At 40.9% G+C, this 20,168-nt stretch overlaps 1 protein-coding gene across 3 annotated transcripts in view; it reads right to left on the bottom strand.

The window, feature by feature from the left end:
* LOC122562703 (transmembrane protein 132D-like) overlaps positions 1 to 20,168 on the bottom strand; it is a 1,133,444-nt gene that overhangs the window by 665,833 nt on the left and 447,443 nt on the right. For all 3 annotated transcript variants that reach the window (XM_088000065.1, XM_043715795.2, XM_088000066.1), the window contains one exon: positions 1,690 to 1,836. In XM_088000065.1, the coding sequence (XP_087856191.1) occupies positions 1,690 to 1,836 (147 nt within the window). The remainder of the gene's footprint in view (positions 1 to 1,689; positions 1,837 to 20,168) is intronic.

Here is a 20,168-nt window from a genome sequence, read left to right on the forward strand (position 1 = left end):
TCCCCCAGAAAATGTTGAGCAACATTGGCATGCAGGAATATTTCTCACCTTTGTGCTGACCTCTCTATCCTCGGCCTTCTACTCTCTTCTGATGATGCTGAATGAGTAGCACCTCATTTTTCATATAAAGCACCTTACAGCCTAACTGTACAGTTAGCTTAACAATTCCAGATCATAACCTCTGCTTCAATTGTTATTGATTTTGCTTTACTCATTTACACCTCCTCTAGGCACATCTGCTTTTTAAACTTATCTTTGTTGCCACCATGTTTTGGTCTTGCATCATCATCGCTTTTGTTATTTACTTACTTCTGTCTCCAACCTATCATAGATCTATACTTCAGTTCCATCCTGCATCCTTTCCTACCTCTGTGCTTGTTTTAAATTTATTTTGTCTCTAAATTTTCCTAGTTCCAGTAAAAGGTTACGAGCCTGAAACATCGGATTGGAGGTCAGGAGGTAAGCAGGAGGCTCTGATGTAGGCAAAATGGTGTTGTTTCCCTTCCCCCCACCACAACCCCCCAACAAACTTGGCACCCACCACTTTTACCAACATGTGGTGGGAGGAAGCTGAAAGCGATTTGCATATTGCTTGCACATCCATGTACAAATGCAGCTGTCTTCCAATGAAGGCTAATTTCATTAGTTGGATACGCATTTGAACAAAAAGTCTCAAGCTGTTGGGGGAGTCATTTAGACCAACTTAATACTGGACAGGTCCAGGCACCCATTTGAAGAGGTCAACTTCTCTTTGGAAGAGCACATTGGAATTGATAAAAGTCGACATGGCTTTGCATAAAGGTTGCCTCAGTGAAGCTTTCAAGGCATTTATTCCCCAAGATTTTTATTTTTTTCGAAGAATAAAATGTTCTACAATTGAAAAAAATTCAGCATCTGCAATTTCATTAAATTGTCTGTTGACGCAAGCCTGAGGGCTGTCATTATAGAATTAGTGCTACATGACTGATTACATGAATGAAAGTTTTGTTTTCATAAGAAATTCGCTACTTTAAAGAATATAAATGTATTCAATACTTTTTTAAGAGTGATGTTATTTTAAATAATGAGGTCATTGATAAACTTCACTTTGTTTCATCCCAGCATGATTCCTGGCAGCATCCATGGTGAACACCGAGTGAGTTGGCATAAAGGGTTATTGGCTGAGTTGGCATGGATGGATGGATGGTGGGGAGTGTGCGGGAGGCGAGTGGCTGTCGGAGGTGAGGGCTACATTTTGTTTTACTGCTTTTATTCAAACCGGGACAAATTCTTTCACACAGCAGGTCTCTGAACCTGGTGACCCTTCTGGCTCTCTCTGAACTCTTCCTGGCTGCAGGTGAGTCAGATTTCAGTTTACACCAAATTAAAACAAATGGTGTTGACATTCTATCTCCCAAGTCAGGTTTGGCATCTCTGGAACTTCCTCAAGTAAGAATGAAACTCTTTGTCAGTAAACTCTGTTTTCCTTGCCACAGATACTGATTGGTCTGCTGTTTCACAAATCTTCTATTTTACTACTCAACAACACATGCACTTATCAAACATTAATACACTGAAACCATCCCAAATAAAACTTTGGTTTTAAAGTGCAACCTGTAACAGAACATAATTTTTGCCTCTGATATATTCAACCATCACCTGATGCAACCTGGTTATATAATGTGATTAAGGTTACTCATCAACTCCTACCTGCCACTTGAAGCGCCAGGTTTCTTCCGGCAAACAATAGTTGCGATTGAATGTTTGCCACCATTTCCCATCTCCTGTTTAACCTCCCACAAGTTTGGGACGCTGGGTCTGATGTTAACAATCTTCACACCCTTCTTTGCTTTCGCCCTATTTGGAGAAACAAAAACATGAGCCGAACCATCAGTAAACCGGATTAATGACATAATGTGATTCTGAAGCTCTAAAGCAATGCAAACATCCAGAAAATCTTTCAACATCTTCTCTAGAGGGTCTGACAACAAGGATAGACCAGGATAAAAGATAAAATGGGTAACACACTGCTCCAGTGGTGTACAGGCCTGAAGAATGGGAGGTAGAGCTCCCACAGTTTGCTCTGGTGTTAGCAGTGAGAGACAGAAAAAAAACACTGCAGGTGCTGGAGTCCAAAGTAGACAAGCAGGGGGCTGGAAGAACACAGCAAGCCAGGCAGCATCAGGAGGTGGAGAAGTCAACATTTCAGGAATGGAGGTAGATGGAGGGGGAGCTGTAGATAAAGAAGGGTGGGGCGGTGGGGTTGGGTGGGGACAGAGATGGAATGGTGAGGTAGTTCCCAACTGTGTTCACCTATCACTACCCCACTATTCTGCCCCTCTCCCCACCCAAACTGCGTTCCCCCCCACCTTATCTGCAGCTCCCCCTATCCCCCACTTCCAGTCCTGAAGAAGGGTTACACCCAAAACGTTGATTTCTCCACCTCTTGATGCTGCTTGGCTTGCCGTGTTCCTCCAGCCTCTTGCTTGTCTACCTGGTATTAGCAGCAGCAGAAGTGAAGTGAAATCGGCTGAACCAGCACCGGAGATTGGGGAATCTTAAACATAAATTATGTCAAGTGTGAAAACCTTTCCACCATATTTAATGCTGGTTTAAAAATCACTTTGCCAGTAGCTAGCCCACACACCACATTGAAAAACATTGCGAGTTTCTGTTCATTGCTCTCCGATGAGCTGCTCTTCATATTGAATGGAACAGACAGGAGGAGGCTTATCTTAAAGATTTTACATCATGCAAATAAAAATTAACTGAGAAACTGATACGAAGTTCAAATGGCTCAGAATATGTTTATTTTCAGGTTATTTGCAGTGATTTTAAATCATAATAATCAAAGCTGAAGTATATGGATACCTTTATTTAAACTACTTGTCTCTCATGATTAACCCATTTTCACTAGATTAATAAAGTTGCACCTGATTACTGCTTTAAAAACAAGAAGAAAAGGATAAACAATTATAATCCATTACACTGCCCCATTGCAATTGTTCATGAATTATTTTAGAATTGTGATTGGGAAGGTCAGAATTGTTATTCCAGCGCTGATGGAGGGGGTGCTGCTGAACCCAAACACCCCAGTCCCAGCATCCATCATCTCTGCTGGATTGATTTCTGCAGCCCACCCCGACTTACCTAAAACACTTAAATGGCCTCCATGTCATCTTGCACCCTACCCAGCTGGTGATCCACCCCCAACCCAACTGGCATCCTACTACCTGACATACTCATTACCTGACTCATGACTCCCAACCCAACTGGCATCCTACAAAATGGCACCCTATTCTCTTGGCACAATACTTACATGGTACCTACCCCCTCCCCACTGACCTGGCATCTTGCTCTTCCTGAACCTAATATTGCACGTAACCTTATAGATTTAATCTCCGAAAGCAGCGGTCAATATGGCTTCAGGATCCTTAAATTTCAGAATATGGCAGCTGACTGCTCTGAAAAGTGAACTTAGTTTGCCTTCCTCTAACAATCCTGACTACAAAACACCTGTCAGAATTGAAATATAACTCTGCATTTCTGAGGCTGTCCAAATCAGAATCTCCTCTCAGATATGAGGATTTTTTTTTTGCATCAAGCAGAAGTGCTATATTGCCAATTTGCATGAGATCACCACTCCTGAGGACATCTTGCCTTTTGCCATTTCAAGTGTGATTTCAGCTGGATTACATTTTCAGTATGAGGCATGCCTTGGCAAGGATAAACTGGCCAACGATACTTTAGGGGTTGACATTGGATAGGCAATGGCAGGCATTGAAAGAACACGTGAATGAACTTCAGCAATTGTACCTTCCTGCCTGGCATAAATCAAGGAAGGTGGCTCAACCATGGCCAACAAGGGAAATCAGGAACAGTGCTAAAACCACAGAGGAGGCATATAAATTGACCGGAGAAAGCAGCAAACCTGAGGACCGGGAGAAATTTAAAATACAGCAGAGAAGGACAAAGGATTTAATTTGGAAAGGGAAAATAGAATATGAAAGTAAGCTTGCGGAAAACATAAAACTGACTGCAAAAGCTTCAATAGATATGTGAAGAGAGAAAGACTGGTGAAGACAAATGTAGTTAGAATCAAGTCACTTCATAATGGACAAAAAAGACATGGCAGGCCAGTTGAACAAATACTTTGAATTTGTCTTCACCGAGGAGGATACAAATAATCTTCAGGAATATACACTTAATGGACAGGTCCTTGGGAGCATTGCTGAACAAAGAAACCTTGGAGTGCAGGTTCATAGCTCCTTGAAAGTGAAGTCATAGGTAGACAGGATAGTGAAGAAGGCATTTGGTATGCTTTCCTTCATTGGTCAGAGCACTGAGTACAGGAGTTGGGAAGTCATGTTGTGGCGGTACAGGACGTTGGTTTGGCCACTTTTGGAATATTATGTGCAGTTCTGGTCTCTTTCCTTTTGTAAGAATGTTTGTGAAACTTGAAAGGGTTCAGAAAAGATTTACAAGGATGTTGCCAGGGTTGGAGGATTTGAGCTAAAGGGAGAGGCTGAATAGGCTGGGCCTGGTTTGTTGGAGCATCTGAGGCTGAGGGGTGACCTTGTAGAGGTTCATAAAATCATGAGGGGCATGGATAGGATAAATAGACAAAGTCTTTTCCCTGGGATGGGTGAGTCCAGAGCTAGAGGGCATATGCTTAGAATGAGTGGGGAAAAATGTATCAGGGGCCGAATGGGTAACTTTTTCACACAGAGGGTGTTGTGTCTATGGAATGAACTGCCCGAGGAACTGGAGGAAGCTGGTACAATTACAGCATTTAAAAGGCATCTGGATGGGGTCATGAATAGGAAGGGTTTAGCAGGATATGGACCAAGTGCTGGCAAATGGGACTAGATTAGGTTGGAATATCTGGTCGGTTTGGACGAGTTGGACCGAAGGGTCTGTTTCCATGCTGTACATCTCTATGACTCTAGATATGAGGGGACAGAGGGTCAAATCTGAAGGAAGAACTGAAGGTAATCCTTATTAGTCAGGAAATGGTATTGGAGAGATTGATGGGATTAAAACCCATGAAGCCCCATGAGTACTGAAGGAAGTGGTACTAGAAATAGAGGATGCGGTGGTGATCATTTTCCAATATTCTGAAATGGTTCCAATGGACTGGAGGGTAGCTAATGTAACTCCACACTTTAAAAAAGGAGGGAGAGAAAACAGGGAATTCTAGACGAGTTCGCCTGACATCGGTGATGGGGAAAATACTGGAGTCAATCAATAAGGATTTAATAATTGAGCAGGAAAGCAGGAACAGAATCACTCCAAGTCAGCATGGATTCACTAAATGGAAATCATCCTTGACAAATGTTCTGGAATTTTTTTGAGGATGTGACCAGTAGAGTACACAATGATGAATCAGTAAATGGTTTGCATCTGAACTTCCAAAAGGCTTTTGACAAGGTTCCACTCAAGACATTAATAAAGAAAATTAATGCTCATGGTTTCAGAGGTATGTATTGACATGGATAGAAAACTGGTTGGCAGACAGGAAGCAGAGAGCTGGAATATAACAGTGTTCAGTGCTGGGACCCCAGCTGTTCACGATATACCTTAACGATTTTGAAAGAATTGAACATGGTATCTCCAAATTTGGAGATGACACTAAGCTGGGTGGCAATGTGTGCTGTGAGCAGGATGCTAAGGAGCTGCAGGGTGACTTGGATAGGCTGGCTGAATGGGCAAATACTTGACAAATGCAATATCATGTGGATAAATGTGAGATTATCCACTTTGCTCACAAAAACAGGAAGACAGATTGTTATCTGAATGGTGGCAGTTTGGGAAAAGGTGAGGGACAATGAGACCTGGGTGTCATGGTGGAACAGTCACTGAAGGTTGGCGTGCAGGTGCAGCAGGCAGTGAGGAAAGCTAATGGCATGCTGGCCTTCATAGTGAGAGGATTTGAGTATCAGAGTAAGGACGTCTTGCTGCAGTTATACAGGGCCTTAGTGAGCCACACCTTGAGTACTGTGTGCAGTTTTCGTCTCCTAGCCTGAGGAAGGGCATTCTAGCTATTGAGGAAACCAGTGAAAGCTCACCAGACTGATTCCTGGGATGGCAGGACTGACATATGAGGAAAGATTGGATCATCTGGGCTTGTATTTGCTGGAATTTAGAAGAACAAAGGTGGATCTCATAGAAACATATAAAATCCTGATGGGATTGGACAGGCTCGATGTGGGAAGAACATTCCCGGTGTTCAGTAAGTCCAGAACTAGGGATCACAGTCTAACAATAAGGAGTAAACCATTCAGGATTGATATGAGGAAGAATGTCTTCACTCAGAGTTGTGTACCTGTGGAATTCTCTCCTACAGGAAGCAATTGGGGCCAGTTCATTAGAAATATTCAAGAGTCAGCTTGGCATGGCCCTTGAGGCTAAAGGGATCAATGGGTATGAGGAGAGGACGGGAATGGGATACTGAGATTGCATGATCAGCCATGATCATATTGAATGGTGCTGCATGCTTGAAGGGCTGGATGGCCTACTCCTGTTCCAATTTTCTATGTTTCTAGCAATTTTCACAAAGTTACAAAATGCCAGATTGTGTCAACATTAGTCTGAAATGACCATCACCTGAAAATAGTGTGATCCATCTGTATCTTTTATTAAATTCAAGGTAATCATCAGCTGGAGTTACTTGCATGCCTAGCTAAAATAACAGTGTGTAAAATTTGCAAGTCCCTTCAAATGATTGTATATCAGAGCTGAACAAAGCTTTCCCCACTGTGACCTCATTCCACACTTTGAAAATTGCTGTAATCCCACACAAGAATTGCACAGGTGGAGGGCAATCTATTTGTAACCCACAGACAATATTCATGTAACATTCAAATTCTGGTCTGAAACATTCAGGGATTGGCGATGCTTCTATTCTACAAGTCATTATTCAAGGCTCTCAATAGTTTATTAATCTATTCCAACTTGTGTAAGTGTCAGCGCATACTAGAGGTCTTGGGCTTGATGGATCACACCCTTGTCAAAAGAAAATGTAATTAATTTAAAGGGTGATTTTAGTTTAAAAATCAAAGTGGGGCCAGGATTGCTGCACTCCTTTGACCCTTCACAGAAATAGCAAAGGGATCTAACGCAATTGCATTCGTCAAAGCCAGTTCATTCTCGTTAATTAAGTGTGTCCCGATGTGCTTTATCATGAATGGAGAATGCCACGAGGTGGAAGATGGTGAGAAATCTTAACATCAAGGGAAGTTGAAAGCTACTATTGAACACAACTGGAAGATCCGGTATGGAAAGGATGTGGGTATAACTAACCTTTTTACAGCTGACATTTTGAGTATTTAGCTGAAGATGATAGCCATAGGTGAAGCTGTGAAATCACTCTTGCTCTCATTGTAAGCAATGGATGACATTATTGAATATTGCCTTCCACACTCAGGGTAAATGTGGGAGTCTTAGGAATCCAGGACAATGCCATGGAATGGCTTCCTAGCATTTACAACTTCAGATTCATTCCACGGTTATAAGCGCTGTGCACGGAACAATGCAGAACATCAGTAAAAATTAATTAGAACAAGTCTCTTCAAGTTTTATGCTGTTGTAACATTCAACCTGAGGCACCGTGGACGTGGGTGGTAATTTAAACTCTGGGCAATAGCTTAATACTGTTGTAAAGACCATGTCTTTTTAATTTTTCAGCATTTTTGTTGCGGACTGAAATGGGAAAAGGACATTTTTAAAAACCAAGGATTCTAGAAGGACTGTTGCATATTTTTAAAGCAAGTAAGCTGACACTCATTGTAAGGTATTATTACACAGCTGTTTGTTCAAGCTGTATTGGAAGCCTGGTTTGCAAATGAGATGAAGTCAAGTGGTGTGTGAGAACGGAGAGTTGGCTGGCAATGGGTAGTTAATTGTTAACTGGTCACTGGTCCACAGACCAAAGACAAAAGCCTTCTGCCTGTCAACAACTATGTGACTGGCTCTCATGTAGCTTAACAGCTGGAGAGGGGGTTTGAATATTTGAGCAGAAACCATTGGATCTCTAGAGGAGAACCAAGTGTTCATTGTTCAAAAGTAAAAAAGCATCTCAAACTTAAAGATAAACAGTATATTTCTGCATTCCAGTTGCTGTAAGTTGTGACTTTTAACTGAAGTCAAAAAACCCTATGGGTGGAAACCAGTCACCTTCTGCTTCCTGCAAACATGTGAAAGTATCTGGAGGGGGAGGATCGAGATGGAGCATTGTGATCAGCAGAAGGATCATCTCAACAAATATTTAGGATGGGGACCATTGAACTGGGTTCCCAAACTTTCAATCGAACCATAACACCCTTTTCCTTATCCTTGGTGTGTATATATGTGTGTATCTTTGTGTGTATGCACTTATCTCTGTGTGTGTGTGCGTGCATGTTAAGAATTTTAACCAATATAGTTATATGTCAAAGGTTCATAATTGTTTTTCGGTAGTTTGAATTTATTTATTTGTTACAAATAGTAATTTTTGTTAAGTACAAAAACCTGATCTGTGCTTCCTGCAACCTGGGACTAAAAGACTAGTCAATTGGGTGAATTCTGGGTACTTTTCAAAATCTTTCATTCTCTTCACAACTCAGAGACGACTGGGACTTGATTTCCAATGTGCTAGCCCAGTGAGGCATAACACTGTTGATATTGGATCAGTTGCTTGTTATAAATCCCTCCTGGTCTACATTGAGGGAATGGAAATTTAAATTGAGAGATGTGGCAGAGTTGGCCAATTTAAAATGCCTGCTTTTGTGCTATTACCCAACGTCAAAATTACCAGCCAACTCTATAATGCCTCAGATTGAGCATGATAGTTGGTGCTTCAAAATGCTTCTCATGGATGCATGCCTCATGTATCATCACCAAACAACACGTCAACTACCAGCACACAATTTTTGACACGGTGGCAGAAGTAAGGGCACATTTTCCCACCAATCTGTCAATTAAATGTACTGCCAGAACTTAGTTAACGTCATAAACCTCCCTTTTTTTTTAACTTTTAAAAAGCAAAGGCTTTTTTTCCAAAATCAGATCCTGACATTTCAATGCACCTCAGTCCTACTCCTCTTTTCAGGTGCTTTTCAAAATGAGGTAGATAGGTGAGCTTTTTTTAAAAAATGACCAGTTATCCAGCCTTTAAATAATTCTGGGGAGATACCCTGGTCTGAAACAAATACAACTATAGTGATTGTAATGAGATCAACTAGGTGGACCTCATAAAATGAGTTTCCTGATTGGACCAGATTAACAGCCCCAATGAGGGAGCCCTGGCTGACAGATATGAACAGGAGTGTCTCATGTTAGCATTGTCCTTATTAGGCTTTCTTTGTTACTCATTCCCTGGCCATATGGCTGTCCTTCCTAGTGGTGGAAATATCAAATAAAATTATTTGCACAATGGTGTCTTCACCAAGTTCCTGCACTTACAGACACAAACACACAATATGGGTGCTGTGGGGAATACAAGCATTACTGCTGTGTCGCAGTAGTGTGGGGGTAACAAAACAAATATATATCAATAGAGGATTTAGAATCTTCTCAGTTCAGGGGACTGATTCAGAGCTGGCCGGCCGCATCCAGTATACTGTGGGGGAATTTCCTAATAAAATAAACAAGAGTGTCAGACACCCTGTTCACTCTGAGACCTGCCTCCGAGGAAGCCGGGCCTGTGTCAAGCACTCCGCACGTGTAAATGCAGGGTGAGCTGATGGCAGGATATTGGCCTCTGTGGAACTATTTCAACAGTAGGAACTGCCAGGGTGTCTCTTGGGCCTGTGAGTGCTTTTCAGCTACCGAGAAAGATCAACCTGTTCTATAGAGGGATCACTATCCCTCCATCTCCTTCTTCAGCCACAAAAGTGATGGCGCCAAATTTAAGAAAGTTTTGTGCTTTGTTTGGAACTGGATGGCAATGTTTCTAAATTGTTTACGTTGGCTCATGTCAAACTCCAAACATGGTCAAATTAAGTTTCCACAGAGTTCTTTTTTCAATCTTCCACTATAAACTTGGCAAGCATCCTGAGTAATAGCACAAATGGCAATATGTGCCATTTCTTCAGCTTTCTGTTGGTGCAATGGAAATCCTAACTCCCACCTTTCAAATCTACTTGAATCAGATCAAACAAAATCTACTACTTCAGTGGCATTTATTAGAATCAATTCATACAATTCGGGTCCCGGAGAGCTGTTACATTTGAGTTTGATGAAAGTTGAAAGCATACAAAAGAAAGTGTCCAGAAACTTTCAGATTTGTGAAGTTGAGAAAGTGGGCACAGGAGGACTGGATTTCATGCTGAGTTTCATCATTTGTGGGAATTATTGGAATACTAGCCCACCGAGAAGGACCTCTTACCAATTAAAATGAATAGGCATTGTTCAGGCAGGTTAAAAAGTGAGGGCTTTTATGTTTTAACATTCAATAACCTTACAATGAGTCTGCAATGAAACCACAGTCCCTTGTTTTTTCTAAAAATGGGAAATTTCTATTACAGCAAAATGGGAGCTGGGAAGTTGTATATTACAGTTCAAGTCAATGTAAGCATTGCCTGCATGGGTAACAAATATTATTAGTCAAAAACTTGATGAACATATTTTCCATGAATTTTGAAATAGAATGTGGCAACAAATTCAAAAGGTTTTTATTTATAGAAAACATACAACTAAATTATTTCTTTCTAGCATGTGCAAATATATACTTTCTGTCATGTGATATTGTGTTGCTGTCAGTTCTTTCACTGGTATGCTCAAGCCCTGAATTGTGGACGAGGTCCTATAACTTTAATAGAGGATGTTCACAATTGCTCTGGATGCTGGGATAGAGATTCCTTCATTGCATTATTTTGCTTTGTCTCAAAGAAAGAATCATGTCTCTATTCCTCTTCAATGGCCGGTCCAGAAGTTGAACTTGCTCATATGTTATTGTCCTGACTATTTAAGTCTTTGGATCAAGACATTATTATCTAAAATTGAATATTTCAAATTGTTTTTATTAAACAATGATGTCCTCAGGCACTGATAATATCAAACCATATTTATCCAAACCACTTGCATAATCAAAGCCAAACCCTCCTCGATATTCAATAGTAGGGAATAGGAAACAGATTTGACTCCAAGCATAATCAGTGATTGAGCTTCAGGCTAATATTACACAAATCAACAGTGATTTTATTTGAAATTTCTTCAACAAATGTAGATACTTAAATTTGAGATTTAATGAAACCACTGACCCAAGATCCACAAAACAATCTCTTCATATTGTGAGAGAAAATGCTTTTCACAAGGGAGCTTCAGCATGGAGACAATTCCAATTCTACAAACACGTGCCATTTTATCAAAAATCAGAATGGTTAGATGACAGTAGGTGGTTGGAATAGTCAGCTTCACAGAACTACCCTTCATCACCACTCTGCATTCATAAGCAGTTTTTTTAAAAAATTGACTAACACAATAAAGAGCAGAAGTAGGCCATTCTGTCCCCATTCAGCATGGCTAGGCTGATAATCCTCAGCTAGGAGAAAGTGAGGACTGCAGATGCTGGAGATCAGAGTCGAGAATGTGGCGCTGGAAAAGAACAGCAGGTCAGGCAACATCAGAGGAGCAGGAGAATCAATGTTTTGGGCAAAAGCCCTTCCTCAGGAATTCCTGAGGAAGGGCTTTTACCCGAAACGTCAGTTCTCCTGCTCCTCGGGTGCTGCCTGCCTTGCTGTGCTTTTCCAGTATCACATCCTCGATCCTGATAACTCTCAGCTCCATTCCCCTGCTTTATCCCCATTATCTTTCATCCCCTTACTGCAGAAAAGTCTATCTTTTCCAGCCTGGAATACGTGTAACAATTCAGTTTCTCAACAGCCTTCCGTCGTAAATAATTCCACAGATTCACTTCTTTCTGAGAGAAGAAATTCCTCTTTGTCTGTATTAAATAGGTGACCCCTTATCCTGAGATTATGCCCTCAGGTCCTAGATTCTCCAATATGCAAAAACAGACTCTCTGCAGCTACGCTGTCAAACCTCATAAGGATCTTATTTGTTTCAATAAGCTTCTCTCTCTATCTTCTAAACTCAAATGATTCCAACTCCAATTGAATGCCTTCACCTTAGTAAGTGACCTCATGTGGCACAGTGGTAGTGGTCCTGTCTTTGAGCCAGGAGGCCTGGGTTGAAGTCCCACCAGCTCCAGAAGTCTGTCATAATACAGGTGTAAAGTCCTCTTTTGCATAATGTCAATGTTAACAGCACACCCGCAAGCAATCCCCTTTTAAAGAAGCTATAAATAACAGCTAGCTTGCCAAAAACACGTATCAGTTAACTGAAAGAATACTTTATAACTTCTTGTCTATAAATTCCTGCCTTTCCCACTGGTCTTATCAGTCTTCAGTCATACTAGGTGAACATATTTTAGATCAGCCGAGAGTTTGCCTCTGATTTCCTCACCAGGTGACCCGATGGTAAATCTGGTTGCTGAGATTAAGGTTTAATGAGGGGTGCAACCTCAGTCATTGCTCATTCGCCTGGAGACTGTCTTTATCATATGAATGGCACCACAACGTAGAGAACACTTAACCCTGCGGACCCTAGATCTCAGAAATTCACAAAGTATCAATGTTTCCCTCTATCTTCAGTGTATAGTTTAGAGGTATTCCTTTAATCTAACATTTAATTTGACAACTGACTTTAGACTCACAGCATCTACATAAGACTTTAGGATGTAAACCAAAATAAATATATTTATGACCTACAATACAATGGGAACTAGACTTCAGAAGTGCTTAATTGCCCATAAAGTACTTGGAGACATCCCAAAGTCATGAAAGGTACTATACAAATGCAAGTTAGTTTTTTGTTGAATGTTGAGTGATAAAATACTTGCAAAAATCAAAGAAAGAATGTTACTTTGGATTGAGAAGAAGGTACCTATACAAATGGTGCCTGATGTCTATTAAATGTTATTACAAATATTTTGTAGTATCTTCAAAAAAACCCTTGACAGTCCCTCCAGTACAAATTGGGCTCAATACTCCCTACTTCCAATACTCAGCAAATGGCAGTGAATAAATTGGCAAATAGGTATCAAACTAGACAGTAAATTGTTTCAAAATAATTAAATGAACATGATAAGTCAATTTTCTATTACTTCCTCCACCTTCTTTGCTTTGAAATACATCTGTTGTATAGTAGATAGTGAACTGCCAAATTAACAGCTTGGATCTATAGTTCTTAGCAGGTGCTTAACATTTCAGCACTAAATATCAAACAACCATTGTTTCACAAACTTGAAAATCCCTGCAGACTCAATCTATAGCCTTATTGTAGAACGTGAAGGAATGTCAACTGGTGTCTCAGAAATCCTGAGTGACTAATGTTTACTAAACACACTAACACAAGGGGAGTGTAATCAATTGGAAGAAGTAGGGTGAGAGGGGAAAAATTTAAAGGGCAACTTTTTCCACGCATAGGGCGGTCCATGTATGGAATGAGCTGCCAGAGGAAGTGGTGGAGGCTGGTACAATTACAACATGTAGAAGGCATCTGGATGGGTATATGAATAGGAAGGGTTTGGAGGGATATGGACCAAGTGCTGGCAAATGGGGCTGGATTAGATTAGGATATCTAGTCGGCATGGATAAGTTGAACCAATGGGTATGTTTCTGTGCATTTCTATGACTGTTTCTGTAATTTCTATGACTCTATGACTCTCCGTAATAATGCACCAATACCTCTTGGACTTTTGCACATTTGTTTCAACTTAAGGGTAAAGTTATTTGGATCTTTGCAAAATCAGCCTGAGTGGCCAATGTTTCATGATGAAAATAAATTTGATATACACGATTAGTTTAGCTGAGAAATGGCAAATAATGATGCTAGAAATGCTGCAACTGATTATTACCTCAGATTAATAATAAACAATAAAAGCATTGTTAGTGACCGCTGAGTAATAGCCAATTGGGAGAAACTATATGTATTCTGTGGAAATATAATATTTGCCACATTATTTAAATATTGTACTTATTCCTTTTTCTGAGCTTTTTTTTAAACTAGTTATATCATCATACTTAAAACTAAATGCTCTAATCTTCCTCTTGATCAGCTATAATTACACTCATGGTAATGAACAGGTTTAGCCAGAATTTCTGGAAACCAACCAATGAACTGCACAATTTATTAAATTTATCTTCACATATTTCATTCCTATGAGCTTTTGTGAGCACATTGTTCCAATTGGAAGCACAGTACTCGTTATGAGACATCTGGGAACAGGGCAAATGACCATGGGTCTCCTTAAAAAATCAGACTCAAGAATAGTTAATGATTAGAATAGGATGTGAACCAGGAAGGGTAAATTAATGTCAGGAATTCAATGTCAAGTAATGTAAGCAAAATAAAAAGAGGGAGAGAAAGTTTTGATTCAGAGGGAGAGGTAAAAGAGACAGGAAAAATGTTGTACAAATATCAATATAACTTAGATAATTTTAAAATTATCAACAACAATTAAGAAGCAAAGTAATGGGATTCCACACTTGTAAAAGTTAATTTTCAGGGCCAGAGATGTTGTTTAGAACCAATTAAAATGTTAAAAGGTTACTTGGACTGAAATGGAAGAACCTACATTTAAACAGGGAACGAGATGGTGAGACGCCATTTTAACTCAGTTTAAATAAGGGCAGCAGCTTCCAGATTTGTGCTCAGCTTTAATCATTGACCTATTCATGTATAGCATTAGTCTCATCACTACTTGACAGAAAATTCTTGCTCTCTGTCCTTTGGGATGCTTGAAAAGCAAATTTAAGCTATAGGTTTAGAATAATATTTTCTAATTTATGTGAGAGTTGGAAAGATCTTAATGGCCTTACTCAATGCTTCAAGGCTGGAGTCATATGGAACACCCCTTTCATCCTCCTCTTCTTCCTCTTCTCAGTCCAACTCTAAGGAAGAGTTCCAAGTCCTCCCCTGCATGTAGCTCCATTTGTTTTTGTAGCAACACGTAATACAGCACAAAGCAGCTGATCATAATGCTAGACACTCTTGCTAGTTCATTCTAGGTTGGTACGACCCAACCAGTCACAGTCATAGAAGCATATCCTCAAGATTCTACAGATCTGTTCAATGTAGGCACATGGGAGTAGATGGGTTTATTTGCAATATCTCTGTGCCCCCATGGCTGGGTACCAGATGTGGTCTGGAGCCATCTTCTCAGAGAATATCCCCCAGCAGTTACCTACAAAGTCTGGATGCTGCTAAAGGGTGCAAGAACTTGAAGGAATCACAACATCTGTCTAGAAACTGGGCACTGACTTGCAACATGCTCTTCTTATGGTCATAGAGCAGCTGGATATTAAGTGACTGGTAGCCATTGATCTTTGGAAAACTGTCTGATAGATGTGTTGGTACTTTGCTACTAATTGATCTGCTGGGTTCACTCTGCAGGTGAAATGCAGGTAGAACAAGATTTTGATTCAAATAAGTTTGCAAATGATACCAAACTTGGATGTGTTATGGACAGTGAGGAGGTTACCTCAAATTACAACGGGATCTTGATTGGATGGGCCAATGTGCTGGGGACTGACAGGTGGAGTTTAATTTAGATAAATGTGAGGTGCTGCATTTTGAGAAAGTAAATCTTAGCAGGACTTCTACATTTAATGGTAAGGTCCTGGGGAGTGTTGCTGAACAAAGAGACCTTGGACTGAAGGTTCATAGGTCGTTGAAAGTAGAGTCACAAGTAGATAGAATAGTGAAGGAGGTGTTTGGTATGCTTTCCTTGATTGGTCAGAGTACTGAGGGCAGGAGTTGGGAGGTCATGTTGCAGCTGTACAGAACATTGGCTAGGCCACTTTTGGAATATCACATGCAATTCTAGTCTCCTTCCTATCGGAAAGATGTTGTGAAACTTGATAGGGTTCAGAAAAGATTTACAAGGATGTTGCCAGAGTTGGAGGATTTGAGCTATAGGGAGAGGTTGAAAAGGCTGGGACTGTTTTCCCTGGAGCGTTGGAGGCTGAGGGGTGACCTTATAGAGGGTTATAAAATCGTGAGGGGCATGGATAAGGTAAGTAGAAAAGGTCTTTTACCTGAGGTGGGGGAGTCCAGAACTAGAGGGCATTGGTTTAGGGTGAGAGGGCAAAGATATAAAAGAGACCTAAGAGGCAACATTTTCACATAGAGGGTGGTAGGTGTATAGAATGAGCTGCCAGAGGAAATGGTAGAGGCTAGTAATTCAACATTTAAAAGGCATCTGGATGAGTATATGAATAGGAAGGGTTTGGAGGGATATAGTCTGGGTGTTGGCAGGTGGGATTAGATTGTGGTGGGATATCTGGTCGGCATGGACGAGTTGGACCGAAGGGTCTGTTTCCGTGCTGTACATCTCTATGGCTCTATGACTGTAAATATACTCTGGTGAAAAAAAAATCCATGGCGTATGCACATGGAAAATATTTGCACTTGGAGCAAAATCCATTGCTGCTGTCTTATTGTGCTCTCACTGTTCACCAATGAATGAAGAAGCATCAGTGTATTACAAAGTAAGTTAAATATAAGGACAGAATGATGCACAGACTTCAAAGAGTATAGTATAGGAGTTAATGAAAGTGTGCCCCTCTCCAGGCCTACAATGCTAATACTATTCTAAATTGTTCAGATCTCCTCAACATACCTTTTTACCATGAATACTTGGAGACCGATGTATTTTCAGCTTCTGTTTCCTGGGAATCATAATGACTGCAGCTGCCACTGAGTGTTTAATGGGTTGAAGTGAACAGGCCCCAGCAGCTCCTAATTGGTCAAAATGCTTCAAGCTTTAGAAAGTGGTGCATTTACTGAGTTTTAATAGGCTTTCAAACAAATACTGTTTGATTTCTACCACATTATTAGCCCCATTATTTTCTTTTTGTGATGTTGTAAATTTCTCTGCTCATCAAGAGAAGAACAAAAAGACCTTTCACTGTCCTCAGCCTGTGGCAGCATCAAACATTCACAACCCAGGTAAAGCACTGCTCGATCAAGAATGTCTGCTCTGACGACTGGTCCTCTGGCGGTTTCAGTGAACAACAACTCCTGCAAAGATGTAACATTGCTTCCAGCTGTTTTTTATCGATATCCCAAGGCTCAAACCTTTTTGAGTTCAATTTGACTAAAAATCTACTTCAGATTATTCTTCAGAATAACTCATCAAACTCAGTTTTGATACATACAACCCTTGTCAATTTATTGGAAACATTTCTGACTCTACCTCATGTATGAGTGCAAGCAACAGCATCAGAGCAAGTGACAGAAAAGAGAGGAACCAGATAACTCTTTGAGGAAGAGTGAGGGACAGAGTGGGTGGGAGCAACAGAGCAAGAGTGGGACACATTTATTTTTATGTTCGTGGTTCAATTACATGTGAAAGTCCAGGAGCATGCTGGTGTTGTAAGCAGATCATTTTTCATCCTTCCTTACTTTTGGGGATGGCAAAAAAAAGAGCTTTCTCACTGTTTGTTGCAATGCTATCCCCACAGAAACACCAAGGCTGAACAAAACATCCCTGGATAAGTGACAAAGTATCAAGAGTCATTTTCGAGATCTGTATAAAAATTCCTTCAAATTAAAAATTCACAATTTTAACTGGACCCTTTCAGGATACCTGTGCTCATGATTGCGGCTGGTCAGAATCCATCAAGTGAGAAAAGTAAACCAGCTACGAACAGGGCCCAACAGTTCAGTCTGGGAAAATGCAGAGTCCAAGATGAAGTCTCAATTCGGTCTCAAAATACAGCCAAGTCCAGTTCTGCTATGAATCTGTTCCAGATTGTTATGTGGTGGCAACAGTTATTTTAAGGCTTCTCCATATTTGCTACATGACAATGTTTCTGGACTACCTCAGGACTCTTTACTTGATATTCTTACTGCAACACAGCAGCATAGATCTGGCCAAGGAACTTTGAAACCGCCTAAAGCTTACCTCAACCAAGGCAATCAATTCTGAATGGCATCAATTGCCTGGTTTTGAAGTCAATGGTTACATTTTTTTCTAAATATATTTGTCTGGTGTGTTGGTGACTAGATACCTTGGCCAGAAAATTTACTTTCATATTATTGATTGAAGGAAAAACATTTGCCAGGACACTAGCACAAACTTCCTTTCTGTAAAATAGTACATTTGATTTCATACCATCTCCTGAGAGAGTAGTCAAGGTTTTGAATTAATGTCTCATCCAACAAGTGACACCACTGGCACTGCAGTACAGCACTAGGGTGTTAGCCTAGGATTGGCGCTCACGTCTCTGGATTGAGACTTTAACCCATGTCTTCAGATTCAAAGGTCGCAGTGCTACCAGCTGAGGTCGCAGTGCTACCAGCTGAGGTCGCAGTGCTACCAGCTGAGCCACAGCTGTTACACAACAGTCTGCCACTTTGAAACAGTGAGGAGAAACCTTGGGCCAAATCTTGTTTTTGTTCAACAAAGTAAGTCAGGATGCTTCGCACTTGTGCTGTGCAGATCAAAAATGGTATCCTCAACATATAATCTAGAACTGGTAAATTAAAGTTCCGACTGGAAAAGGTTGGAAATGTGATACCGAAGAAAAGTGTAAATAAACACCTTGGTTTCATTTTCTCTGCAAGCTGTTACAGCATCACAACAGCACAGAAGGGGCTATTCGGTCTGTTGTATCCATGCTGGCAGTCTGTAGAGTAATCCAGTCAGTCCTATTCCATCTCTCTATTCCTGTAACTGAGTACATTTATTTACCTGAAAGACACATCCAATTTCCTTTTGTATTCATTTATTGTCTTTGCTTCAAAGATCAGAGATTGACTTTGCTTCCAAAACCCTGTGGGATATAGTGAGCAATCGGAGTGGCGGGTGGCAGTCTGTAGGACAGAGAGGAAAGGGGAGAGGGAGAGGACAAGGGGGAGCATTTGATAGAGGGTTTGGGCGACAGGGGCAGAAATGGAAGTCTTCACAGGCAGGATGCTATTATTGCGGAAAGATAGGGCATTTTAAGTGGGAGTGTCCAGATCTACAAAGGGAAGAAAGGGCAATTCCGCTTATGAATTTTGATGAAGAATAGGGGTGTCAGAGGTTCCTGCCCTTGGGGGCCCACCAGGAACCCTTGATAAACCTGAAGGTGGGACCCTATAGGGAAGAGGTAGTCTTCCTAGTAGATACGGGGGCAGCACGGTCATCGCTGAATTTTAAACCAAACAAAGCAGAAATGTCGACACGGTCAATTACTGTTTCGGGGGTAAAAGGGGAAGGATTTACTGTTCCAGTATTTAAACCTATGATGATAGAAGGTCCTAAGGTTAGGGTCACAGGGGAACTGCTGTATATCCCTGATATTGGAAGTAACTTACTGGGGAGAGACTTTATTATCCTTGTAGGACTGGAGATTGGAATTCAGGAAAAAGAATTAGTTGTACAACTGGCAATGTTGACAGAGGATGTGGAGAGAGAGATAGACCCTATTGTATGGGCTAAAGAAGGGAATCGTAGAAAACTACAGATCCCTCCCCTTGAAGTAAATTTAAAACGGAAAGGGGACGTTGTCTGTGAACGACAATATCCTATTTCCATAGAAGGTAAACGAGGACTGCAGCCAGTAATTGAGGGACTGATTAGAGAAGGACTGTTGGAGCCATGTATGTCTCCTTATAATACCCCAATTCTACCAGTGTGGAAATCTGATGGAACTTATCGATTAGTGCAGGATTTGAGAACATTAAATCGAATAGTACAGATCAGGCACCTAGTGGTGCCAAACCCCTATACGTTATCAAGTAAGATCCCTCATGATTACAGATGTTTTAGTGTGATAGATTTAAAGGATGTCATTTGGGCTTGTCCCTTGGCGGAGGAAAGATTTGGGACTATCCCCCTACGAAATCTTATTTGGATTACCTTATCTGGGAATGAATAGAGAATTGCCAATTCCCGAAATTAAAGATTTGTTTTTAAAGAAGTATATACTGGGCTTGTCCTCCTCTTTGTCTTTCCTCAGGAAACAGGGTCTATTGGCACAGACTCCGCCCCTTGAATTCACTGTTCACCCCATCCAGCCGGGAGATTGGGTCTTAGTAAAATCATGGACAGAGACTAAATTGCAGCCGGACTGGGAAGGGCCGTACCAGGCTCTTTTGACTACCGAAACGGCAATAAGGACGGCGGAGAAAGGCTGGACTCACTACACTCGGATCAA

The sequence above is a fragment of the Chiloscyllium plagiosum genome, unplaced genomic scaffold (genome assembly GCF_037043375.1).
Source record: "Chiloscyllium plagiosum isolate Xiang-an unplaced genomic scaffold, Cpla_swu_hap1 HiC_scaffold_24, whole genome shotgun sequence".
Lineage (NCBI taxonomy): Eukaryota > Metazoa > Chordata > Chondrichthyes > Orectolobiformes > Hemiscylliidae > Chiloscyllium > Chiloscyllium plagiosum.